The sequence below is a fragment of the Polyodon spathula genome, chromosome 11 (genome assembly GCF_017654505.1).
Source record: "Polyodon spathula isolate WHYD16114869_AA chromosome 11, ASM1765450v1, whole genome shotgun sequence".
Classification (NCBI taxonomy): Eukaryota; Metazoa; Chordata; class Actinopteri; order Acipenseriformes; family Polyodontidae; genus Polyodon; species Polyodon spathula.
Genome location: NC_054544.1, coordinates 26,566,790 through 26,593,654, shown reverse-complemented (window position 1 = coordinate 26,593,654; position 26,865 = coordinate 26,566,790). Strand labels below are relative to the sequence as shown.

General features: G+C 40.2%; 1 protein-coding gene across 1 annotated transcript in view; it reads right to left on the bottom strand.

The window, feature by feature from the left end:
- LOC121323322 (minichromosome maintenance complex component 3 associated protein) overlaps positions 1 to 26,865 on the bottom strand; it is a 37,799-nt gene that overhangs the window by 5,698 nt on the left and 5,236 nt on the right. Inside the window, exons 5-23 of the mRNA XM_041264313.1 lie at positions 26,460 to 26,601; positions 25,924 to 26,126; positions 24,004 to 24,143; positions 22,969 to 23,166; positions 22,354 to 22,622; positions 21,797 to 21,959; positions 18,052 to 18,212; positions 15,800 to 16,041; positions 12,553 to 12,725; positions 11,794 to 11,894; positions 11,320 to 11,451; positions 10,583 to 10,696; positions 9,690 to 9,842; positions 9,209 to 9,406; positions 8,551 to 8,619; positions 7,241 to 7,375; positions 6,980 to 7,133; positions 1,721 to 1,997; positions 53 to 150 (exon numbers count right to left, since the gene is read on the bottom strand). Coding sequence (XP_041120247.1) covers positions 53 to 150; positions 1,721 to 1,997; positions 6,980 to 7,133; positions 7,241 to 7,375; positions 8,551 to 8,619; positions 9,209 to 9,406; positions 9,690 to 9,842; positions 10,583 to 10,696; positions 11,320 to 11,451; positions 11,794 to 11,894; positions 12,553 to 12,725; positions 15,800 to 16,041; positions 18,052 to 18,212; positions 21,797 to 21,959; positions 22,354 to 22,622; positions 22,969 to 23,166; positions 24,004 to 24,143; positions 25,924 to 26,126; positions 26,460 to 26,601 — 3,122 coding nt within the window. The remainder of the gene's footprint in view (positions 1 to 52; positions 151 to 1,720; positions 1,998 to 6,979; positions 7,134 to 7,240; positions 7,376 to 8,550; positions 8,620 to 9,208; positions 9,407 to 9,689; positions 9,843 to 10,582; positions 10,697 to 11,319; positions 11,452 to 11,793; positions 11,895 to 12,552; positions 12,726 to 15,799; positions 16,042 to 18,051; positions 18,213 to 21,796; positions 21,960 to 22,353; positions 22,623 to 22,968; positions 23,167 to 24,003; positions 24,144 to 25,923; positions 26,127 to 26,459; positions 26,602 to 26,865) is intronic.

The window sequence follows — 26,865 nt, the reverse complement described above, 5'->3', positions numbered from 1 at the left end:
TTCCTGGTTGGATACTTTTCTACACAGAAAACAAGAAATAAGAATGCATTACCTGTTTGGATCCCTGCAAATCATTGGTCAACTCTGGGATGTGAATAAAGATGTACTCTGAAATCAAATGTGCTGCAACCAAACTCTGGAGCATTAAACCTAGCAAAAAAAGAACACACACGTATATATATATATATATATAAGATGCATATTTGTATTTATTTCTAAATATGGCTACTAAAAGCAGACTGACCTGTCTTTGGCAAGGACACAGACTATATCCAGCTTCCTAAATGAGTCAACTAAAATAATCCAGCACCCTGTATCAGCTCCCCCTCCCTGGGAATGAGTGAAGTAAATTAATCCTGCACCTTGTACCAGCTGCTCCTCGCAGACAACTTGCTCCCCATCCTTAAGAATGAGTGAACTAAAATAATCCTGCACCTTGTACCAGCTCCCCCTCCCTGGGAATGACTGAACTAAATTATTCCTGCACCTTGTACCAGCTGCTCCTCACGGACAGCTTGCTCCCCATCCTTGAGAATGAGTGAAGTAAAATAATCCTGCACCTAGTACCAGCTCCCCCACCCTGGGAATGAGTGAACTAAATTAATCCTGCACCTTGTACCAGCTGCTCCTCGCAGACAGCTTGCTCCCCATCCTTGAGAATGAGTGAACTAAAATAATCCTGCACCTTGTACCAGCTCCCCCTCCATGGGAATGAGTGAGGTAAATTAATCCTGCACCTTCTACCAGCTGCTCCTCGCGGACAGCTTGCTTCCCCTGCCTGGGCACCAGCACAGCTAGGGGCAGTGCAGGCTGCAAGGGCTTGGCCTGCAGGATCTGTTTGAGCTGCAGCAGAGCAGAGAGCCAGTACACCTCTTCCTCTTCCTCAACCTCCTCCTCCTGCCCCCCAGTCCCCTGCAGAGACGGCAGCAACATGACCAGAGCACTTGTCCCCAGCAGCTCCTTCTGAGCCTCCACCTCGCTCAGTTCACAGTCACTGAAGGAGCCTTGGGACATCTGCAACACACCAAGACACCCATCACTATGGACCATGTGAACACACTGAAAGACAAATAGCTTTTTACTCTAAGGATGATTCCAATGAAGGGCATGCCTCTAATGGAGTCGTACTTATTAAATATTTACTGCTTGGGGTCCCTCCAGAAAACTGTTACTGATGAGGTTACAAATTGTGATATGAGCTTTTGGCAAGAAGTTCAAAATACGTGGTAGTGAAAAGGTATATTTTTACGGCAAACACAAAATGAAAGGGCACAAGGGCCAAAACAAAGCAATTTAAACACAAAAAAAAGATAAAAAGCAAAACTTACAAAAATCCTGCACCTTGTACCAGCTGCTCCTCGCAGACAACTTGCTCCCCATCCTTAAGAATGAGTGAACTAAAATAATCCTGCACCTTGTACCAGCTCCCCCTCCCTGGGAATGACTGAACTAAATTATTCCTGCACCTTGTACCAGCTGCTCCTCACGGACAGCTTGCTCCCCATCCTTGAGAATGAGTGAAGTAAAATAATCCTGCACCTAGTACCAGCTCCCCCACCCTGGGAATGAGTGAGTGAACTAAATTAATCCTGCACCTTGTACCAGCTGCTCCTCGCAGACAGCTTGCTCCCCATCCTTGAGAATGAGTGAACTAAAATAATCCTGCACCTTGTACCAGCTCCCCCTCCATGGGAATGAGTGAGGTAAATTAATCCTGCACCTTCTACCAGCTGCTCCTCGCGGACAGCTTGCTTCCCCTGCCTGGGCACCAGCACAGCTAGGGGCAGTGCAGGCTGCAAGGGCTTGGCCTGCAGGATCTGTTTGAGCTGCAGCAGAGCAGAGAGCCAGTACACCTCTTCCTCTTCCTCAACCTCCTCCTCCTGCCCCCCAGTCCCCTGCAGAGACGGCAGCAACATGACCAGAGCACTTGTCCCCAGCAGCTCCTTCTGAGCCTCCACCTCGCTCAGTTCACAGTCACTGAAGGAGCCTTGGGACATCTGCAACACACCAAGACACCCATCACTATGGACCATGTGAACACACTGAAAGACAAATAGCTTTTTACTCTAAGGATGATTCCAATGAAGGGCATCTAATGGGCCTGTCCTCCTGCCCAGTTAAATATCCTTCACTGGCCACACCAGTTTGCCGGTGGCCCTCTGGAGTTCGTACTTGTGGCCGGGTTCCTCCAGTTGGCTGCAGCAGCTTACATTTGGGGTCCCTGGTGATTGCTGAGGTTCCCTAAAAACAAAAAACGTTTTTTTTTATTGATGACGAGACTCTGTAGATCCACCGAGATAGGGGTGGAGATGTGGTTTGTGGCAGGCCTGATATGAGGCCTTTGGCAACTCCAGTTCAAAATACTTGGTTCCCACTATTTTTGGGGTCCCTCACAGAGGTGGCGTTACTGATGAGGTTACCAAATTGTGATATGAGGCTTTTGGCAAGAAGTTCAAAATACGTGGTAGTGAAAAGGTATATTTTTACGGTACAACACCAGTAGAAAGAATCACAGAATACAGCCGAGTACCTAACACATAGTCACCTCACAGGGCTTAGAAAAATATAAAATCTCCATATTTCCAAAACCCACATAAGAGTTAAGTATTACAGAACCCCCTGCACATTACTTTACCTGTGCCGCATCTCGTGTTGTCCCTATCAAAGAAACATATTTGTTAACATAAATCCCATTTTTCATCTAACGGGGGCATATGTGCGTGATGGGGCGGCACGGTGGCAAGGTGGTTAGTGCTATCAGTCACTCACCATGCGCATTATCTTTATAGCTTAGCTTTATACAGGGCATATTTGTATCTGAATATCTCATAGGGTGCTCAAAGCAACCCACAAACACATATGAGTGAGTCGACCAGGCTGATGGACCACCCTGTACAAGTGTATGAACTACACTATGTAACACAATTTTTGTTCCTGGGTAGTAAGTGTTATTTCCTAATTGCTTATGCCTCAAAAGTATAGAAAATGGCTATTATTCCCCACAAACTTTGCTTTTGTGACCAGGACAGTGATATTTCAAAATATCACTATTTCCAATGGGAAAACGGGCAAATGTGTGTCTTTTCGTTCACATAAAGTCAGAAAAAAACAACATATGAATCCAAATTAACATGTATTTATACTAAAGTAATACAAAAATGACTACAAAAGATTTAGAAGTGAGTAGTTTTTCGAGATTTACGATTATACTGTAAATTTAGGCATAAGCAATAAGGAAATAACACTTACTACCCAGGAACAAAACAAAAAAAATGTGTTACATGGTTCTATTCTTAAGAGTGCAGAAAATATAAAAACTGTGTTCACAGCGCTGTATGATGCATAACTGTAGAACTGCATAAGAACAATAACCGCAGACAGATGGACACACACAGATGACGTTTCTCAAATTTTTATATGGCACAATTGGGAAATCCCCCACACACATATACATACACAGTGCCTATAGAAAGTCTACACCCCCTTTCAAAATTTTCACCTTTTGTTGCCGTATAGCCTGGAACTAAAATGCATTAAAATAGTTGTGTTTTTTTTTTTTTTTTTTTTTTATATACACATCCTACCCCACAACTTCCAAGTGAAAAAAAATATTCTAGAAATTTGTAGAAAATTACCTAAAAATAAAAACTGAAATAGCTTGGTTGGATAAGTGTCCACCACCCTTGTAATAGCAATCCTGAATTAGCGCAGGTATAACCAATCGCCTTCAAAATCAAACACCAAGTTAAGTGGCCTCCACCTGTGTTAAATTGTACTGATTCACATGATTTCAGGATAAATTCAGCAGTTCCTGTAGGTTCCCTCTGCTGGGTAGTGCATTTCAAAGCAAAGACTCAATCATGAGCACCAGGGCGCTTTCAAAAGAACTCCAGGACAAAGTTGTTGAAAGGCACAGATCAGGGGATGGGTATAAAAAAATATCAAAAAGGCCTTAAATATTCCTTAGAGCATAGTCAAGACGATTATTAAGAAGTGGAAGGTGTATGGCACCACCAAGACCCTGCCTAGATCAGGCTGTCCTTCCAAACTGGATGACCGAGCAAGAAGGAGAATGATCAGAGGCTAACAAGAGGCCAATGGCAACTTTACAAGCGCTACAGGCTTTTATGGCCAAGACTGGTCAATTTGTGCATGTGACAACAACATCCCAAGCACGCCACAAATCTGGCTTGTATGGTAGGGTGTCAAGAAGGAAGCCATTACTCAAGAAAGCCCACCTTGAATCCCATTTGAAGTATGCAAAAAGTTTTGTGGTCTGACAAAACTAAAATGGAACTTTTTGGCCTAAAATCAAAAAATTATGTTTGGCGCAACCCCAACACAGCGCATCACCTAAAGAACACCAGCCCTACTGTGAAGCATGGTGGTAGCAGCATCATGTTATGGGAATGTTTCTCATCAGCAGGGACTGGGGCACTTGTCAGGATAGAAGGGACAATGAATGGAGCAAAGTACAGAGACGTCCTTGAGGAAAACCTGCTGTCCTCTGCAGCTGAAACTGGGACAGAAGTTCATCTTTCAGCATGATAACAACGCAAAGCACACAACCAAAGCTACACTGGAGTGGCTAAGGTAAATATCCTCGAGTGGCCCAGTCAGAGCCCTAACCTAAATCCAATCGAAAATTTGTGGCATGACTTTATTGCTGTCCATCAACGCTCCCCAAGGAACTTGACAAAGCTTGAACAGTTTTGTAAAGAAAAATGGTCAAATATTGCCAAATCTAGGTGTGCAAAATTGGTAGAGACCTATCCCAACAGACTCACAGCTGTAATTGCTGCCAAAAGGTGCTTCCACCAAGTATTAACTCAGGGGGGTGGAGACTTATCCAATTATGATCTTTCAGTTTTGTACTTTTAATATAAAATTTTTTATTCAATAAAATGGAATAAAGTCCTCATTTAAATGTATGAAAAAAGTTCGAGGCGGTGTAGACTTTCTATAGGCACTGTATATAAACACACAGTGCCCTCCATAAGTATTGGGGCAGTGAATTCAAAATTGGTATTTTTGCTGTACACTCAAGCAATATGAAAATATGTTAAAGATGAATGAGGTAAAAGTACAGAATGTCTCCTTTCATTTCGGATTTCGGGCTGTTTCAACACACGTTTTACTAACTAAGAATAACAGCACTTTCAGAGTTCCATTCTTCTATTTTATGTGAGCAGAAGTATTGGCACATTTGGCTCACAGGTGTTTCTAATTTATCAGGTGTTTCCTGTTGCATTGATTGTTCACACATAAAAGAGCTGTGAGTGTGTAGTCTCAGTTCTATCCCTTGCTTCTGCCTTTCGAGTCTGCGTTTGGTGTCAGTACGCATAATCCAACATGAAGACTAGGGAGCTGTCTATGAAAGAAAAGCAAGCGACCTGGATGCTAAAAGAAAAGAGGAACTCAATTAGAACCATAGCACAAAGGTTGGGCATAGCCATATCAACAGTTTGGAATGTCCTGAAAAAGAAAGAAATCACTGGTGTCTTCAGCAATCGGCCAAGGAAAACAACAGCAGTTGATGACGGAACAATGACCATAGCTGTGAAAAAAACCCTCAAACAAGAGTGTCACAAACTACTGTTTGCAGAAGACTTCGGCAGCAGAATTACAAAGGCTACACTGCAAGATGCAAACCTCTGATCAGCACCAGATTAGAATTTGCTTAAGTACAGAGATGAGCCAGAACAGTTCTGGAACAGAGTTTTATGGACAGATGAGACAAAGATTAACTATCAAAGTGACAGGAAGGCAAAAGTGTGGAGAAATAAAGGAACTGCAGATGATCCAAAGAATAGCACCTCATCTGTGAAACATAGTGGCGGTAGTGTCATGGCATTGGCATGCATGGCTGCCTCTGGAACTTTATTGATGATGTAACGAATGATGGCAGCAGCAGAATGACTTCAGAAGTGTACAGAAGCATCTTGGCTACCAATGTATAATGAAATGCCACCAGACTCATTGGGTGGCGCTTCACAATGCAACAGGACAATGACCCAAAACACACTGCCAACGCAACCAAGGAGTTAATCAGGGGAAAAAAAAAGGAAAGTCAATCTCCTGATTTAAATCCGATTGAACATGCATTTCACTTGCTGAAGAGGAGACTGAAGTCAGAAACTCCCCAAAACAAGCAATAGCTGAAAATGGCTGCAGTAAAGGCTTGGCAAAGCATCTCAAAGGTCGATACCAAGAGTTTGGTGATGTCAATGGGTCGCAGACTTGCTGTTGTTATTGCATGCAAGGGATTTGCGACTAAATGCTAACTTTTATACTTCATATATATTTGCTTTAAGTTGAATTGTCCCAATACTCATGATCACATAAAATGGGTAGATGGAATAAAAGGTGACATCCTGTACTTTTGCCTCATTCATCTTTTACTCGTATTTTCATATTTCTTGAGTATACAGCAAAAATAGCAATTTTGACTTCACTATCCCAATACTTATGGACGGCACTGTGTATGTATATGGAAGACATTGTGTATGTATGTATGTACGTATAGTGCTTGTACAGTGCATGCTGCTTGACAAGGTTGCCCCAGTTGCTTCTCCTAACTTGGGCTTTTGTGTTTGATATCACCACTTTAAAATGGTTGTTGCGTTTTTCTAACTTGTTTTTTTACATTGACAATGCTTTTGTTATAGATAGATAGATCCAGTTCATGCACCCCCTGCAACAAAGCTGGTGCTGATTGCAATGAGCGGCGTACTGTGGGAACAGAAAACCAGAACACTGGATATACTGCAACATTTAGAAGATACATTATTTTTCTCCTGGCAAATGCTCCTAATTAAATTAAAATGTTGAGAAATGTATTTCCCAGTTGATTCTTGACTCAAACTGTGATTAATATGTTAATAAAGTGAACAGTGCAACATGCATAACATGGTATCCTGTAAACACTAACACAGACGTAGACCTGAAGCCTAGTTTACTGACTACCCCATCAACATACCTTAATACAGACATGCACAGCAGCATGGCTTTCTCTACGGTTTCTAAAACTATTACATATTGTAAGAGTCTGGATTTTGTTGCCTGGATGCTGGACTATATCTTCTGACTGTTCAGCTCCACCAAACTTTGCTTTCAACCAATCAGACAAAATCCTGTAAAAACAAACAAACAAACAAAAAAAATCAAATTTCATGTGAAATGTATGTTTTCTATTTTGAAGGCTTTCCTTATCTGACCATACGGAAGTATCCCTACTCACCTATTTGTGAGGCTCGTTTCACATTCCTCTTCGCTGGGCAGAAGGAGGACAGCTTTCCAGAAGATTGTCTCTCTAGCGCTCGAGACACTTTCAGAGATCAGCTCTGGTAGGGCTAGCGGTGCCCACACAGCCTGGCTGTAAAAACACACACAAATCAACACTCTTCTTCAGCAGTGCACTGCTGGGCTGAACATTATTGTAATGTGAATCTTGTTACTGTAGGGAAAACAAATTGACCCGAACAAGAACAAGATCTTCAGTTTACTGCAATACCATAATCATGACATCACTGAAACATAACTGAATCTATTTTAGTGTGCTTTATAACATGCTAGAAGAGGTTACTCCAGGAACATAAGTGATTTTAGCATCAACATGACAAGATAACCACACCCTCTCCTACACTTCAGCATCGACATGACTAGATAACCCCTCCCTACCCATCGTCTACACTTCAGCATCATGACTAGATAACCCCTCCATACCCTCTCGTACACGTCAGCATCAAAATGGCTAGATAACCACTCTGAACCCTCTCCTACACTTCAGCATCAACATGACTAGATAACCCCTCCATACCCATCACCTACACTTCAGCATCATGACTAGATAACCCCTCCATACCATCACTTCAGCATCAACATGAATAGATAACCCCTCCATACCCATCGTCTACACTTCAGCATCATGACTAGATAACCCTTCCATACCCTCTCCTACACTTCAGCATCAATGACTAGATAACCCCTCAATACCATCTTCTACACTTCAGCATCATGACTACATAACCCCTCCATACCCTCTCCTACACTTCAGCATCAACATGAATAGATAACCACTCTGTACCCTCTCCTACACTTCAGCATCAACATGAATAGATAACCACTCTGTACCCTCTCCTACACTTCAGCATCAACATGAATAGATAACCACTCTGTACCCTCTCCTACACTTCAGCATCAACATGAATAGATAACCACTCTGTACCCTCTCCTACACTTCAGCATCAACATGACTACATAACCCCTCCATACCCTCTCCTACACTTCAGCCTCTCCTACACCTTGTCCAAAATCTATTTCCAGTTTATTTGTGAGCAGCTTCCTAAAGTAGAAGAATATAAATGGTTTCACTAACTCTTGTGGACATATGTGGCAATATCTTAAATTAAAATCACACGTGAATTAAATGCAATTCACATAAAACTGTTAACTACAATATAACACACACACTTCCTGAACTGAATTGAAGCTCCCTGTGGTTCACACACAGTTAAACAGATGGACATAAACATGAACAACAGCTCATACCTCAGAAGCAACTGCTGATAATATTGCACTTTCATGTGGTGGATTGCCTCATCTCTCATCTGCATTACCCTGGAATCAGGAAAACAGTTCATTATCATACAGTAATTAATAATGAAGCATCCCCTTATATTAAAAGAACATCCACTACCACCCTATGAAGCCATTGCAGGTTCTGGCTTAAGATACACTACACGTGCTACTGAATGGGTTTTATCCTATAGACGAAATCAACATTTTAAATCACAAATTTAAAAAAAAACATGTTCTGCTATCAGAATCATCATTTCTCAATCCAACCAAACCTTTAATCTGGTTTTAATAAAAACAATGCTCATTTAAAATGTTACAGAACCCTCTGCAGTGTTTACAAGAACAATCCCGATTGTTTTGATATTTTCTATTCACACATCATAGGTAAAATCAACCAACCAATTAATTTTTTTCAAATTTTACTTGGGAACATTAGTGTTGCTCTGACTGAAATGAGTGGCATGTAGCGGGACCAGACAAACAGCACTGTTGCAGGAGGGTGCATGATCTGGATACCCTATGATGCTACCCTATGATTTTCTTGGCCAATTCTCCTGAGTAAATGTTGAAAAATATTGCAGGGTGTTCTGTACCACTAAGGAGGCAGTGGATTTAAAAGTGCCATCACCTTGTACAGGACACGGCGATGTTCCCTGCATTCCCCATGTTGACAAGTCCTTTAGCAAGGAAATCCAGAGTTGGGGGGGACAGAGCACTTGGTGCTAATGCCTTTAGCTTGAATTTGGGGTCCACACAGCATGGAGCTGCTGGGAACCCCCTCATCTGCCGCTTGAGTTGTCTCCGTACTGCAACCACATCTCTCCACCTTAAAAACAAACAACAAAGTGAACATAATATTATGGTGTGTTAATTAAACTATTTTGTCTGTAACTATTCACATAAGGGCACACTTCTCCAAGTTATAAAATACCCAAATACGCCACTTATTTGACGATTTTAAACACAGTATAAAAAGTCGTCACAATATTTTTTAGAATCCCAGAAACAATCATCTCTTAAAAGGTTTACCCAAGGCTTAAGGTTTGGAGTATTTAATTTAAATTGCATATAAAACAATGATTCCACCCTAGAGCAAAGTCTCTCTTCACCTTTTGAGGTATTTGTGGATGCGCTGCACCTCCACCTCCAGGGTGTCCTTGGCAAGCTGGTAAATGTCAGTGTCTAAGGTTTGCTCCATCAAGTAACAGCACACTTCCTCTGTGCAATGAGCTATACAAGCAGCCTTCTCCTGCAAAGCATGCCTGCAAGAAAGGGTGGAGTGGAGGTGACAATCAAGAGCTCAACAATACAGCATTAAATCACACCAAATGAGTGCTGATGCAACAAAGATGCTGTTTTGCTGAGGAACTCAAAGTATAGTACTAGGTAGATACCAGGACAGCACTGATTACAACAGCATTAATTAATAAAATGCATGTTCAATGGACTATAGATTTCTATACATGTACAACTCATTGTAATAATCAGGGATTCAAGCAGCTAACGGCACACGCTTCGGAGGACAGAGTGTGTTCGTCTTCACCCCTCCCAAATCAGCGCAGGGTGGCAGTGGTGAGCTGAGTTATAAAGAATAATTGGACACTACTAAATTGGGGAGAAAATAACAAAAAAAAAAAAAAAAAACATGAATTGGCGACTACTAATTTTAAATAAATAAATAAATCAGACATCCTAGTTTTCCACAAAAAAAAAATTTGACAAACAATAAAAATCTGCGCTATTCCACAATTAAAATAAAAGGCTAAAGTTGTTGTGTATTATAACAGTTCAATACTGAACAGCAACTTACTAAGCTGTAGGGGTTATTCCTCATTGACTCCTATTTCATTCTGGTTTGTACATTCAATGTGGGCAAAGGGGAGAGTGACATTAACATGAGTGATATTTAGTCAAATTATTTAACAAATATTGCTATTCTATATTCACATGTTCTGAATAATATCAGGGCACATACACTTTGCAGTGCATACTCGTGACTTACTGCATCTCAGAAGCAGCAGTGAGGTTAATGAAGTCTCCCAGCACCTCCTCTGTAAGCTCGGAGCAGAGTGAATAGCTGAACCGGGCAATGAACAGCTCTCGCTCCTGCTTCAGCCTGTGTGTGACGAGACACAAGAAATGGGTAAACTGGAAGAAACACAAGATTGGAAGTAGACTGGTGCACTGTAATGCAAGCGTGGAAGTATGCATACACCCACAACATGGTGACATTATAGGGTTAAAATCAAAGACCTAAAAACTGAGGTTACAACAAGTTACAGTGTTTGCTGGTCTGGGTTTGTCCCTCAGCAAGCTTTGGAAAGGTTAATGTCTGAATTTTGACTAGCAGGAGAGAGTGACTTAATACTTTCACATTTTCTCATACTTCAATTATCCATTAGATTCAGGTTTTATAATGTATCATTGATTAATAGAAATATACTATCTAGCTATCGATCTAAACATATACATATATTATAAATACATATCATATCATTCAATATCAAGACATTTCTGGTGCTTTTATCACCCTGCACTATAGCAGTATTGACACCGCCATTAAAATGATGAACAACTGATACAACCCACTTGTTCTGCATTGGTAAGGGAACAGATGCCCCACACCCCAAATTGTTTTTGGTATAAGGAAGACAATTCAATTAACAGTACTCAAGAGTAGCTTTTCATTAAAGGCAGAATGTTCTATGAAGAATGTTATGACTTGGAGACACTTTAGACCTTGCTTCTTGGATGCTGCGTTTTTCTTCATCTACTTTCTGCCTCTCTGCATTTATTTCTGTAATGGTTGTTTGTTTAAGCAGCTGCTCCACAACCTCATCCACCAACACTTCCACTTCACTTTCTGAGACGCTGCAAAGACAAAACAGAGACAGCAATGTATACAAGCCACAGCAGAACTCCAGTCTTCGAGTTACACAAGGGCTTGGTTCTAATACGTGTGGTAGAATGGTGGGGTGAGGTAGCCATCCCAGTGTCAAGGCTGGATGGACGTACACATTTGAAAACACGCAGAAACATACATTTAAAAAAAAAAAAAAAACACACAAAAAAGCACTGCCCTTATCACAAGCAAGTGAATTCACACTGATCAAGCAAATTCTGCCCTACGAGGGTAATCGCATCAAATTCCATTTTCAGCAGAACATGGTAAAAAAACCAGCTCTAGATTAAGCTGCTATAAATGATCCTTACCACAGTGCTGTGGATGTGTAGTCAGCTCCCGCTCTTGCCACTTCAGTACACTCTACTTCCAAAACATCCTCAAGTAGAGCCTGTATCACTTCACATATATCCTGGGGAAAATAAAAGGCAAAACATACAGTAGACATTCGCATATATCAAATGTATAGCTATTTACCAAAGGTATAGTCTAAAAAAACAGGATCCTTGGTAAACACACAGCTGTCTGATTTTATTGAAGTGTTTTGTTTGTGCAAGTTCTGATTTTATTGAAGTGTGTTTTGTGAGAGTTCTCTCTGACTTTACTGAAGTGTGTTTTGTTTGTGTGAGTTCTCTCTGATTTTATTGAAATGTGTTTTGTTTGTGAGAGTTCTCTCTGACTATTGAAGTGTGTTTCGTTTGTTAGAGTTCTCTGAATTTATTGAAGTGTGTTTTGTTTGTGAGAGTTCTCTGACTTTATTGAAGTGTATTCTGTTTGCAAGTTCTTTGATGAAGGTACTGATCTCAGAATCAATAAGGAGTACTTTTGGCATCAAAGATTGTGCTATCAAAATATTCAAAACAAAGAGCAGGAGAATTCAAATAAGGTAAACTTACACATGCTAAGAATCATAAAATGTATACATGTATGAATTAAAAATCCAATAACTTCTATTAAATACAAGTGAACTGGCCATCTTTAGGGCTACTTATGTACATGTTTCAGCTTCATTGATCCTAGCAGCCTGGGATCAAGTTGCACCAAGGGAAAGCCAGAAAGCAGAGCCCCACCTGGTCAGTGTAGATCAGCTGTGGTTTGGGAGGGGGTAATGCAGGCTGAGGCTCAGGCTGCATAATCAGCTGAGCAGCTGGGGGCAGTAGTGGCTGATTGCAAAGTTCCACTGGCACTGTTGGCATGTCTTGCATCAAGGGCTTCAGTTCCTGTTTGAATATCACAACTGGGGCTGGAGGGAGAATGTGCGATTTCCTTATTCATGAAATATATCCATGCTGTGTATACAAATGACACTATTGTACCTTATTTTCAAATAGTACACTTTAAAATAAAAAATCTGTCATAAAAAAAGAAAACAGGAGTAAATACAAAATGTATCAGTAGCAACAACCTGATTTGTTTACAGTATCAGCTATAATTCAAGTGTAATATTCAATACAGGGGGGAAGGTTCATACATTTATTTTCTTGAAATTACCATTTGCCCACCAGCTGTAAGAACAATAAAACTGTTTGCTACAAATGTAGGTTTTAAGCAACTCAAGTCAGCCTAAAGCCAGAGATCCACAAGCAATTCTTACTGTTAATAAAAAACTGATAACTAAATTGCTGTTACTAAATATGCAACAAGCACACTGAAAAACTGACCCACATTCAGAAATTTTAAGTTTGCACCTGTGTGCAGCAAAACATGTTTCAGCAGCTACTATAGTAACTGGAATAATGTTTAAAAGACTTCAGTGTAGAAAAACGTGTGCGTCCCAGAGTGACTGTGCACAGAAACAGACAAGCAGCACATCATGCTGGGATGCAGGAGCTGTGTTTGGAAGATCCTGTATAATTCACACATTGTTTACGCATATCCCTGTCAACATTTGAAGACCTGTTGACTCCAGTGAACGATGATCATTGCAAGACAAAATACAAATATGATGGAGTTGATTTCTGCTACCGAGTGCCTGGCAATAACTCAACATTGTTTGGCAAGTCTGTCTTTTATCTCGGCTGGTGATTTCCCAAAAGTATTTGCTAATTCCTAATATTAGTCTTTATATTCCACACTTCTAACATCTGCAGCCACACTTCCTATTTTGCAAAACTGAGGTGATTAGAAGATGCAATCTCATTGGCTGAACACACACTGAACAGCTGCCATGGACCCATGGAGAGACGACTCATTTTCTGGCAACTCAAATTGACAATACAAATTGACACCTCAGTCAAAAAATTTACGTTTGATAATCTAGAAAGACTTGTATCATTTATATCCTGATGACTGCTCAGATCTTCCTCTCCTTCCCCCTCTTTGACTATGACATTTCGGCCCGTATCTCTATCCGCCTCTCAGCCATCTCCTCCTGGATGCACTTACATTATCTCAACCAACCTCTCCAAATCAGACCTCCTTTTGATCTCTCTCTCTATTCCTCTTGAATCCACCACCTTCTTTCCCTCCTCATCCACCATGAACCTCAGTATCACCCTTGACCCCTCCTGTCGCTTCTTCCTCTGCAACATAGGCAGAATTGGCTCTTTCCTCACCGGCTATTCCATGCAGCTCTTACTTCAGGCCTTGGTACTGTCCTGCCTGATTACTGCAACTCCCTCCTGACCCTCCCTGCCTTTGCTACTCGCTCAGCTCCAGCTCATCCAAAACTCTACTGTTTACCTTGCCTTTTCCTTTCCTTGCTTCTTCCATGCTACACCACTGCTCCACTCTCTCCACTGGCTCCCCATCGCTGCTCACATCCAAATCACAACTCTTCTCACTCATCGCCATCTCGGCCTTTCTGCTCCCTCCTATCTCCAGATTATCATTTCTTCCTATGCCCCCTCTGCTCCACCACAGGCAGATTAGCTGTACCCCTTTCCTCTCCCCCATTTCCACAGCCCACTCCTTCTCCACCCTTGCCCCTCAGTGGCAGAACGACCTACCCACGGATATCAGGACTGCTCAGTCCCTGACCACCTTCTGGCGCCTCCTCAAGGCACACCTGTTCAGACAACCTCTGTAAACCTCACTACTCTTGACTACCCTGGACTATATGGCACCCAATTGTACCAGTACTTGCACCAGCTTGTACTCGCACTGACCTGCTCCATACCTTGCCGTAGTCTATCATTGCTCTTGATTATAACTGCTTCCTGGATCTTGTACTTGATTTTACTCAGGTATCCGTATTCACATTTTTTTGTAATTGCTCTATTTGAATTTTGAATTGCTCTTACTGGACTTTACTCAAATATGCAAATAATTTTTACCAGAAGTTAACTGCTCTTAATCGAACTCTCACTTAAATGTAATTATTTACTGTGTTCTTTATTTTGTTATTTGAATTTGATCTTACTTTCTACTGATTTTTACTGTACTTTATAACTGCTCTTATTTTGTAAAGGTGATACTTTGTAACAATTGTAAGTTGCCCTGGATAAGGGCATCTGCTAAGAAATAAATAACAACAATAATAATAATAATAATAATAATAATAATAATAATAATAATAATAATAATGACAATTTTTCTGATACTGAGGTTTTTCAGTTTATCTTTTACCTCTGCTGGTCCACACTCTTATTAAAGCAGTTGCTGAGACACGTTTACTGCAGACACAAATTACTTATTTTCCAGTTTGGTGCAACACATTTAGCAACAGCAATTCAGTCGTCAAAACTAAAATTAACAGCTCCCCTTCACAAAAAAACGGTGACCTAGATAAATGTGGCCGACATTTTTTTATTGTTTTGTTTCACAGTCCCTGGATAAAACGATAACCACCAATGGATGAAAATCAAAGGACTTGTTTTCACGTATGACAAAAGTAAAAATTAGCAATAAACAGTTTAAAAAAAAAAAGGGAATAGTTAAACTTCTGCTTTATTCTTGCTTTTTTGTGGTTTGTTTTTTTCCGAAATCAAGGAAAAAAAAAAGATTAGATTTATTTGCCTTTATACTGCAAAATAAGGCTCTAGAGCAGGGGTCTCCATCCCCGGTCCTGGAGAGCCCATATCCTGTAGGTCTTATCTTTACATCAATGACTAAAGACCTGGAAGACATTAATCATGACTAATGAAGCCAATCATTGGTTCAATTAAGTAACTAAGCTCTCAGTTGAAACTAAAACCAGAAGACCCTGCAGCTCTCCACGACCAGGATTGGAGACACCTATTCTAGATTTTACTAGTATAAAAACAGTTTGAAGAACTGCTAAGAAATTAAATAAAGTAAAAAAATTAAAATCTGACTTTTGCCTTCACTGGTCTATGGGTTTGTATAAATTGTTGGAATACTGTAGCTGGTACCCACCTGCTAATCCCTGAGGCCCCCTCTGGCCGGTGCTTGCTTGCTCTGCCATGAGGCCGTCCCCTCTGTATCTGTTTTTTGAGTCAAAGCTGATGACTGGTTTGTGCTGGGGTTGACTCTGCAAGGGTCCCCCGTTCACAACCTCCCCGATCAGCACTGCCCTCTTGCGGGTGATATCCGCCGACTTCCTGGGAGGGATCGGAACCTCAGGCTCCTGGTAGCCAGAACGACTCAGCTCCACCATGCTACAGCAACAACAACATGATGGATTTACAGTAACTCAGCAGTGTCCAATCCCAGTCCTGGAGGGCCATTCCACTCCAGGTTTAAATGGGACAATGAGATAATGAACTACTTTTGGGTCTGAATGGAGGTTTATGTGGTCCGAACAATTCAGAACAGGGTTGGAACAAAGACCAGGCATGGAAGACCTACTGAGGAGTTGATTTGATCAGCCTATACTCTTCCAGGATAACACAGGTGGATTGATTAAAGGATTTTAGGCAGCATGGCAGAAATCCTGTCACCAGGTCACCATTGGTGACCGAAATAAAACCTGATCAAAAATCTGTCCTTTATAAGTAAGGTCCAGTGTAAATCGCGATTAGTGAAATTAGCCCAATACCGCGACTTTTACAACATTAAGAAATAAATTTCATAATTGTGTATTTCATACAAAATAAAAAAAATAAACACATTAACAAAACTGTTCAGCTCTGCTGTGTGCCTGTGTGTAATATTCGCCATGCACAGTGCTGTGCAGTTACTATGTCATGTGACTATATGCAATCTATATGAAATTAAACTACTACACACTGTAAACAAGAAAATGGATGTCTCTAAAAAGGCTACTAATGTGTCTGCAGCAGATTGCAGTAGGTAAGCTCTTTGTTACTGCAGATCACTATTGAAAATCTTCTGTTGTGTTGACAGGCATTTAGATTCCAGTATTCACAGAAAGAGAAAGGTGGAAATCCAGCAGCAGTCCCGCGACTGCTTTACTTGCAAAAAAACAAAAAACAGACTTCCATGTTCCAAAAGTCCACTGAAAACCATGAAGCACATACATTTTGATCTTACAGTGGCGTCTGTTTGCGCAAACAACCCTCTTGAAAAATTGGAAAACCAAAAGTTACATACATTAGTCAGACTGAGATTAGCAAATGGTGAAGTGATTCCTTCATCAGCTCAGCCGAGATGTGGATACTTACCTAACGTTGCAGAGTGTCACAAGCAGGAGATTATGGAATTGGTAAAACAGTCTGGTTGCTTGTCAGTGGTCACACCGACGGGTCGACTGATGCACAAGATCAGTATGGGTTACACATGCATGCATCTGACGTACTGGAAATGAAAGCTGTCCTTGCATATACACTTTACCTACAGGATGTTAATTAAAACACTGTTTCACAAGCTATTGTAAAGTGCTTGAATAACTTTGATGTTGACTATGATGGTGTCAGTGAATTTCTCTCACTATTTCCTGTTTAAAAAAAACATACAAAAAAAAAAATACACGCTTGTACACAATTTATAAAATAGTTTTGTGTGCATTCAGCAAAATACAACCTTTGCCTGTGACACTGCGTAAATTAAAAAAATAATAATAATCTACGATTTCTACAGGTAGCATGGTTTGCAAGTTGCATTAATAATAACAGTAAAAAAAGACAAATAAAAATCTCAGTTGCATGAGTTTTTTATGGCAACATCTTGCTCTTCTATTATATTTGCTGGATTATATATTTTTTGGTCACCAAATAAAATGTACTTAGCGACCAGATTAAAGCTGGTGGCGGACACTTTGACACCAAGCTGGCAAGGGATTTCTATAATGCGATCCAAGTCATTATTTTAATACTATAACATCTCAAAACGCTCTGCAAATGTCCGTGATATTCTTTGAGTGGTGGATGCAGAAGCATCTATCTCCTTTGTTATGTCTGTGTTATCTCTGTAATGCATGGGGCTACGAGAAACACTTTTTTTCTGTTTCATTCGGCTCCTATCTGTCTCACTCTGCTATTGAAAGGTTTTCTCGGCTTTTTCCAGAGAAAAAACAACTAGAGACCTGTGCTTTACATCTTTTTGATGATGTTGGACAGGGTCCGACATTGGACTGGAAAGGAAAAATTGAAATGTCAGACCTGGTCCGACATAGGACTGCAAAGGGTTACCAATCAGTCCACACTGCACGCACACACACACACACTCACCCCTCATTAACAATCAGTCCACACTGCACACACACTCACCCCTCATTAACAATCAGTCCATACTGCATGGCATAGTCAGCAGCCTCGTCATCATCTTGGAACATCAGCATTCTCGCCAGACCATCAATGGGGAAGGTGGTCGATCTCTGGGAGCCAACTGTATACGCAATGTTCAGTGCTTTCAGAGCATCACGTCGCACCTAAGAAATGGGATTGTCTTTATTATTCTTACAAAATCTACTTACAGCATTGAAATGTTTTAAAACATGACCAACTACCATTGTGCAAAACCTAGGAGGAGTAGACAGAACTGTACTTACAACACTGAAATGTTTATAACTACCACTGTGCAAGACCTACGAGTCAACAGAAGTGTTTGTTTAAACCTGCCCAACATGCAGGGAGACTTCAAGATTTAATAATCTGCATAATAAAACGTGAGGTCTAACGACTTAGTAGGGAGGGGCACCTGTAAACATTTATTCAAGTAAACCATGAGGAAATTGTTAATCATTTAGAAAATTACTAAATTTTATAAATCGATCATTTCAACAAATATAAATGATTTTAACAGACCCATCAAATCATGCCAAGCCTGCCGCTGCAGCCCAACTCTAAACTACTCAAGCTTCTGACAGAAGTTTTTAACATTGCAGGAAGATATCACACAATGCAGTATTGTCAGCGGTCAAAGTATTATATATACTTAATGCTGTGGTTCATATTAATACGCAAGCCAATACAAAACAGAACAAACAAGATTGCAGCCAATAAACAAAAAAATGATCCAGCTTTTGTTTGGCGACATTTTAAAAGCAAACACTAAAATAGTAATAAAAGACGACTGAGCTACATGAACAGCACAGGGACAGTGTTAAACCAACTGTATGTGAACAGAACAGGGACAGTTAAACCACCCAAAGGGCACAGTGATTTAAAGGGGCCCGGGCAGATGGGTATTTTTTTAAAAATTGAAAATAAAAAGATTTGCAACACAAACATAATTGCAGGTTTTCATGCCGCTGCTGCCCTGTTTGCAGCACTGTCCCCCATTGTAACACTGACCAGAACACGAATCAGAAGCATACAAAAGATCAACAATTGACAAGAAAGACTTCATGGTCTCACTCTTCTTGCTACTGAGCATGACTTTGCCATGTCACTGAACTTTGAAGACAATCTATTTTGCTGCAAAAAAAATCCAGAACAGTTTAATTGCTGTATATTTTAACTTTGTTGGTCATATTCAGTTGTATCTTGTATATTTTTGGTTAGATTTTTCCTCATGAATCACAATTTTGTGTTTAATTGCTTGACGTTAGTTTCAGACGGCTTCTTTGTGCTTTTTTAAACGTTTTATACTTTAATTCATTTTATTCCATAATGTATTTATATAATATAAATATATCATTCAAAATATAATAAATTCCATGGTATACAATGCCTATAGGAAGTACACCCCCCTTGGACGATTTCACAGTTTTTTGTGTTACAACCTCATGCATTTAAATGGGATTTTTTTTCTCAAAGCAAAGATACTACCATGAAGACACCCCCTTTGCTAGGAGCTTTCAAAACAACTCACACATAAAGTTGTGGAAAGGCACAGATCAGGGGAGGGGTATAAAAAAAGATTTCAAAGTCATTGAATATCCCTTGGAGCACAGTCAAGTCGATCATTAACCCTTTGCAGTCCATTTATTCAGCGCTTGTCAGGCACATCAGGTCCAATTTATTTTCACACATGCTGTTCAAAATATATATTTTTTGGAGTAAAACAGGTTTAAAATGCATTGAATTGCAAAAGGACAGTCAATACTGTATCTACAGCCAAGCCCAACCCCTTTTTTCGTGGTATTTTTCACATACCTCTTTTATAGACGTGTATACTGATAAATCCTCTCCCGATTACTCGTTTCATCACCAAACTCTTCAATAATGCAATCCAAGTCATTATTTTATTAATGTAACATCTGACATAGGACTGCAAAGTGTTAAGACGTGGAAGGCATACGGCACCACCCAGAATCTGCTTAGAGCAGGTCGTTCTCCCAAACTGAACAGCAGAGTAAGAAGGGCTTTGGTCAGACAAGCCACCAAGAGGCCAATGACAACTCTGAAAGACTACAGCGTTCCATGGCTGAAATGGGAGAAACTGTCCATGTGTCAACAACAGCTGAGGTACGCCACAAATCTGCCCTGTATGGAACAGTGACAAGAAGGAAGCCATTTCTGAAAAAAGCCCATGTAAAATCCCACTTGGAATTTGCAAAAAGGCATGTGGGAGACTCTGAAAAGATGTGGCAAAAGATTCTGTGGTTCGATGAAATAAAAATGGAACCATTTGGCCTAAATGCAAAGCGTTATGTCCGGTGCAAACCCAACACAACACATCACATCACCCAGGTAACACCATCCCTACTATGACGCATGGTGGTGGCAGCATCATGCTATGGGGATGCTTTTCATTGGCAGGGACTGGCAATCTTGTCAGGGTTGAGAGGAAAATGGTTGGACCTAAATACAGGCAAATCCTTGAGGAAAACATGCTTCAGTCTGCAAAAGACCTAAGACTGGGACGGATTCACCTTTCAGCAGGACAATGACCCCAAGCACACAGCCAAAGCGACACTGGAGTGGCTTAAAAACAATAAAGTGAATGTCCTAGAGTGACCCAGTCAAAGCTCGGACTTGAATCTAACTGAGACTGTGGCAAGACTTGAAGATTGCCGTCCACCAACGATTCCCATCCAACTTGACAGAGCTTGAACAATTTTGCCAAGAACGGGCGAATATTGCACGAACCAGACGTGCAAACCTGGTAGAGACTTACCCTAAAAGACTCACAACTGTAATTGCTGCCAAAGGTGGTTCTACCAAGTATTGACTGGTAGGGGGGGAGAGGGTGAATACTTATCTAACCAAGACATTTCAGTTTTTTTATTTTTCATTAACTGTTGTTTCACAATAAAAATTCTCTTGCCTCTTCTAAGTGTTGAGTAGCTTGTGTAAATCAAAGGGGAAAAAATCCCATTTAAATGCATAAAAATTTCAGGTTTCAGGTTTCAGGTCACACAACAAACTGTGAAAATGTCCAAAGGGGTGAAAACTTACTATAGGCAATGTATTTAGGCCCACAATTTCTTTAATATTACTAATGTAACTGTCAACATTTTTTATGGCAACGAGGTCAAGTAAAGACCAGGTTAGTGGTTCTAATCTGTTATTAATAGGACGAAAAGAAAAGTCTGATAACACTCAGCAGTCCCTTTCTAGGGGGCCATTGACTGTTTTGCCCTGGGACCCGTAATTGCTGTTGTTGGGCCTGACTATTTAATACGATGTGTTACTTCATATAAACATTTATTTATATTTTATACTTGTCCAATGAAGACAATGTATTCATGCCTTCATAATGTGCAGATTATGTTGTCTTTAATTATGGTTTGGAAATTATGCATAAATTGGGTTTAATGCATACTGTACTTGTAGTACAGCTACTCATTGAAGCATTGTCAAATAGTACCACAATTGGATTTTTTTTTCCATATTAATTGAATTTTAGTATTAGGCATCATTATTTTTAGCCAGTGGCACATTGATGTAAAGTATAGTAGTGTAAACATTTAGTAAATTACCTGTATACGATTATTAAAATATACAGAGATGCCCATCCCTTCTATGAAGGTATTTTTATAGCTTCCTAACAAACAGAAGGATTATATGGTCAGTTTGTGACATGCACGTCAACCCATTTGTGAGATCGTTGGTCCACATTTCTCACCTGGTTGAAATAGCGATGCAAGATGCAGCTACTAAGGTAGGAGGCCCCTCTAACCAGCTTAAAGAACCTCACAAAGTTGTTGCTGTTCAGAGCGGCGAAAGCCTGCACTGCAAACTTCACTTCTGGAGAGTTCCGGATTTCTGGGCGAAACTGCTGCACCTCCCTATATAAACAGAAAGATTTTAAGAAACAAGAGATGCCAGAGAGATTCTTGTGTATACAGTGGAACTTTATATACTACATATTTTACATTTGTTTCCCAGCATTTTAATTTTGCAAAGTGCAATTATAGAATATTTCAAAGAACTTCGTAATCTTTAAGTTAAATCACTGAGCCAAATAAAGAAAAAGAAACATACCTATATAGTTAGGACATGCTTTGTATGCATAGTGGGGGAAGTGTCTTAAAGCTTATTCGACAGAATTAATTCTTACCATGGGTACAAGCACCCATATTTTATTCTTAGCTAAAACCAGTTTAGTTTATCCAACATGTATAGTGATGTATATTTAACTCAATCTTCAATGCAAACAGGTAACCAAAGCACACAGCGGACCTGAGGATATCTCCATCATTGAGCTTGAGTAGCACACTGTACTGGCGGAACTCCTCCTCCCTGGGACAAGACATATTCTTCGTGGCCATGTCCTGGTACATCTCCTTGAGACTCTGCAGACACTTGGTCATGTTCTCATTGTTTATCTTTGCGTCGAAGGCCATCATGGGCTCCTCACACAGGTGGTGAGCGCAATGGATGTGGAAGCGGGTGCACTTCTCGATTAGGGAAGCTGTGAGAGGGTCGCACAGGTGCTGCTGGGTGATGTCCTACAGAAACAACACAGGCGGGATTCATTTCTCTTTTCACGTTTTTCCAATTAGGCTTCTAACTTCTTTTTGGCTGACTGGAGACTAGGCATGTGCAAAAAAAGCAACCTTTTTAGAATTAAAGGTGCTACTGTTAAATTGCACCTCTTGTTACATCCCACCCCACAACCCCTCTTGGTAGATTTGAGCAACCTCTCTAACAAATGTATGTTTTATCTACAAAGCTGTATCTTCTTGACCATTTGTGGGGGAGGCGGTATAAAAGGGTAGGATCTACAAACACGCACATATGAATACTCAGAAAACCTGTGCTTGTCAAATTAAAACCAATCAATGTCAATTTTACCTTTCGAATGCCTCGTGTCCTGTTCCAGACAAAGTCATACCAATCACGGTAGTTCCCCTCTCCTTGGTCCATGATCTGGGTCACCAGATAGTTCATGGTCATGTTGAGCACAGATGAGGGTCGCAGTTCATGGGGTAAAGGTTCCTCCTGGTCAGCAGAAGACCTGCTGTACTCTTTAATAGCAGTTGTATGGTCCACCTAAACAGAGAGAGAGAGTGGACAAAAACACAGTGAGTAAGCACACACAAACACACAATACAATATAATACAATAGGCTGATCTCTATTAAGTCGATCAGAAAAGTTAAATATCTTAAAAGAGTAAATAGTGGGGTTCCGAAAAATATAGCGCTAACTTTTTACATTTATAACTTTAAAGTCTGTTTCAAAGCTCTTTTCAAAATGTCCACTGTAGTGCACGGGTTTGAGATCTGTCCTCTAAATCACTACAGGAAGAGCAATTAAAAAAAAAAAAATTGTCAGGATGTTAATGGAAAAAACAATGACAGGTACATTATTTAAAAAGTTGTAGCAACATGCAGGGGCGTGTGACACTATAGTTCAGAACCTTGTTACTTACTCTTTAAATCCTGCTTCCATACTTTCAAGCTGGTTCAAACCAATTGAAAACTGAAACTATTTTTCAAAAAAAAATTCTAATCAAAATAAGCTCCCATCCGCTTTGTCATGACAACAGCTGGCAAATTTACCCACAATCCTTAACCCTCAAATAAGTTTCAATGAGTACTGCATAGACTTGACAGCAAGCGGTACAGTACGAACAGAAACAAACCCCCATCCCCAGTCGCACTGCTTACCAAGAGCACAGAGAACAATTTGGTGAACCATCATACTTACCAGAAGAATTGCTCATTAAAATACTTCTTATATTTTGAAAGAGGAGAAGATAATCTATTCAGAAATACCAAGGTATTTTGTAAGTAAGGGTATGATTAATGGGCAAAAGTCCTCACTCCTAGTCTTGTCAATCATTTGTAATTTGTAGATAAATAAATAAATAATTGTGAAGATTTACCCTATCAGTGCCTGGGATGACCTCATAGATGCTGAGTTGGTTTCTGGTCTCCCTCATGAAGCGCTCTTTCTCTGGACACATGTCTGGACACGTGCCCACAAAGACCTTGGACAAGTCCAACTCAGTCCTCTTTGCCCTGCCTGTAAAAATAACAAAGTCACAACCATCAGTATAATCCCAACTACATATACACATTGAAAAAGCCTTTACTGTAGCTATATACAAAGCAACTCCTAATACTTCTGAGGAATCAATTGCTTGTCTTGTGGACTAGTCTTTAATGAATGCTAAATATTACAGAAGTGACATTTTTACAACCTAGAAATGGATTTAAATGCATTTAAACTGCATCTCTTCTGTTAGTGTTTCCTGCCCTTTTTGCTTGATCACCAGGTCACACTGATGTGTAAATAAAATGAACAACATTTTTGTTATTCTGTTAAGCAGCTTATTAGTCTGGTTTAGGGCTGGAACGACAGTGTTGTTTTACTATCTTTCATAAAGACCCGATGCATCGTTTTTTCATCACGCAAAAGAAACACGTAAATAAGTACATATATTTCATCAAATCTAATCAGAAAAGTAAACGTTTCTCCAGTTGAACTTAAAACTACACATTTATAATTATTTATGTCTAGTCAGAAAAAGAGGCAACCGGATTACAGGAAACAAAACTCCAAACAGGGAGCACAAGAATAACTACTTATAGTCCAACATAACAAAGTCTGTGCTATTCTCCGGTTTCAAAGAAGAACAGAGTTTGTTCACAAGCATCCCTACTTCCTACAATTTGACACCTGCGCTACTGCCAGTGTCAAATTGTGACTAGGGTTGTCAAGAGGCTCCACAATTCCGCAACACTGAGAAGTGATTTTAAAATTGCCCGTCTTATGAATGAAGTGAATGTGTAAATAGACTCATATATATATATTTATGAGCAGCATACAAGTAAAACTGATTCGCTGTTCTCCATACTGCCTCTGATGAGACGTATTGAACAGCTGAGCAACAGTACTGATTTGATGGAGAAAGTAATTGCATACAGAAAAAGACACATTAACTTATTATATATAAAAAGAATAATACAAATAAAAATACACTGTATTCATTGTTATTGTGGTTGCTGTGCATAGTAGCCTATGTAAGCACCATTATTCATTTCAGCAAAGGTTCAGTTACACTTTAATTTCATTCGGGGAGGGGTAGGGGGTTCAGGTCGGCAATGGTGTCCTCTGCTCAGTTCGTACCAGCGAACCCTGTGGCCTGGCCAGGCGCCTGTGGGCTTGCCTGTAAGCTGCCCAGGGCTGCACTGTCCTCCTACGCTGTAGCTGCTGGGTGGCTGGATGGTGAATCCGCATTGTGTAAAGAAGCGGTCGGCTGATGGCACATGCTTTGGAGGACAGCGTGTGATTGTCTTCACCCTCCCGAGTCAGCGCAGGGGTGGCAGCGGTGAGCTGAGTCTATATAATAATTTCAAATTGGGAGAAATAACAACAAAAAAAAAACTGGCAACAACTAAATTTTAAAAAAAGAAAGAAAAAAAAGGCTGTACGACTTTTCAAAAGACGCAGCTCGAGGCAGTGCGGATGATGTCATTCTGACCGTCGGAGACTACCGAAACCAAAAATTGGGTAGCAGTCGGAAATATAAACCATCCTTTACTCAGAAAACGTACATGTTGCGTAGTGGGCGAGGAGTTTCTATTATTATTATTTAAAGGAACCAAAGGAAAGGCAAGGAATAAGAGTGTAGATTAAAATTTTGCCGGTCCTAATAAAAAAATAGTCCTATTAACTAACTGATAGATGCGTTTATTTTTTGATAGATGCAGTTATTTTATCCATCGATGGTTATTCCAAGGATTCGATGCATCGATGCCTTGTCCCAGCCCTAGTCTGACTAGGTAAGTTAGTATACTACCTTGCCGCATAATCTTGTCTTTCTGCTCCAGAAGCCGGTATTTTTCTTCTGACGTCTCTGCCACTCTGCCAATCAGAAGGTTCAGGGAGGAGGGCAGTGCTCCAGCCAGGGGCTCTGAACTCTGACCCTCAGAGCCTGAATCATGCTGGGACTCAGCCTCAAACTGCAGACACTTGGTGCTGGAAGATTTCTTAGTGGGAGATCTGTTTAAGGGGAGAGGTGAGCTGTAGAATTCATAAAGTAGGATGTGTGCAGTGTAAGGGAATGTATTCAACACAAGTCTTTTCCAACTATACATTAGCCTCACCCACAATGTTGTACTCTGTATCTCAAAATAACTGAATGAGTCCTTCTCATGATGGTTTGATTAGTTACCCAATTTGCTAAAGTTTTAAAATGTTTAATCCAAAAGTTTAATTGTTTTAAAAATTAAAACAGAATCAAACATCCCTCGTCAATCAAACGATATCTTTCTGTTTAAAGGCAAAACATGGCATGTCAAAGATAAGGCAAAGCTTGCACCTTTTAATGCTTACCCTTTGCTGAGGGAGCTATTGCCGACCGCAGAGGACCTGGAAACAGCCTTGCGGATGTCTGAGGGCTGAAAGCTGCCTTGTTTGTCCTTAGTCTCCACCTCCTCTTCATTCTTCAAGGAACTTTCTGCCTTGTCTCCTGGACCTGGGGTGGGATTAACAAAACTTGAGGTTTTAATTACACAATTTTTAAGCATGATCCAATGATCTGTTAATGGTCATTGAAAGTAAGATTAAAAAGTATTTAAATAATCATATTTTAAATTGTAATATGCTCTTATTTAAATAAAGGAGCAAAATATCTTAATATTAATATCTTAATCCATGACAGGAGTTTATATGGCAAAACAGATCAAGAAAAGACTAGCTTTCTACATAGAGATTAAAACATTGATGTGAATGCAAGTAG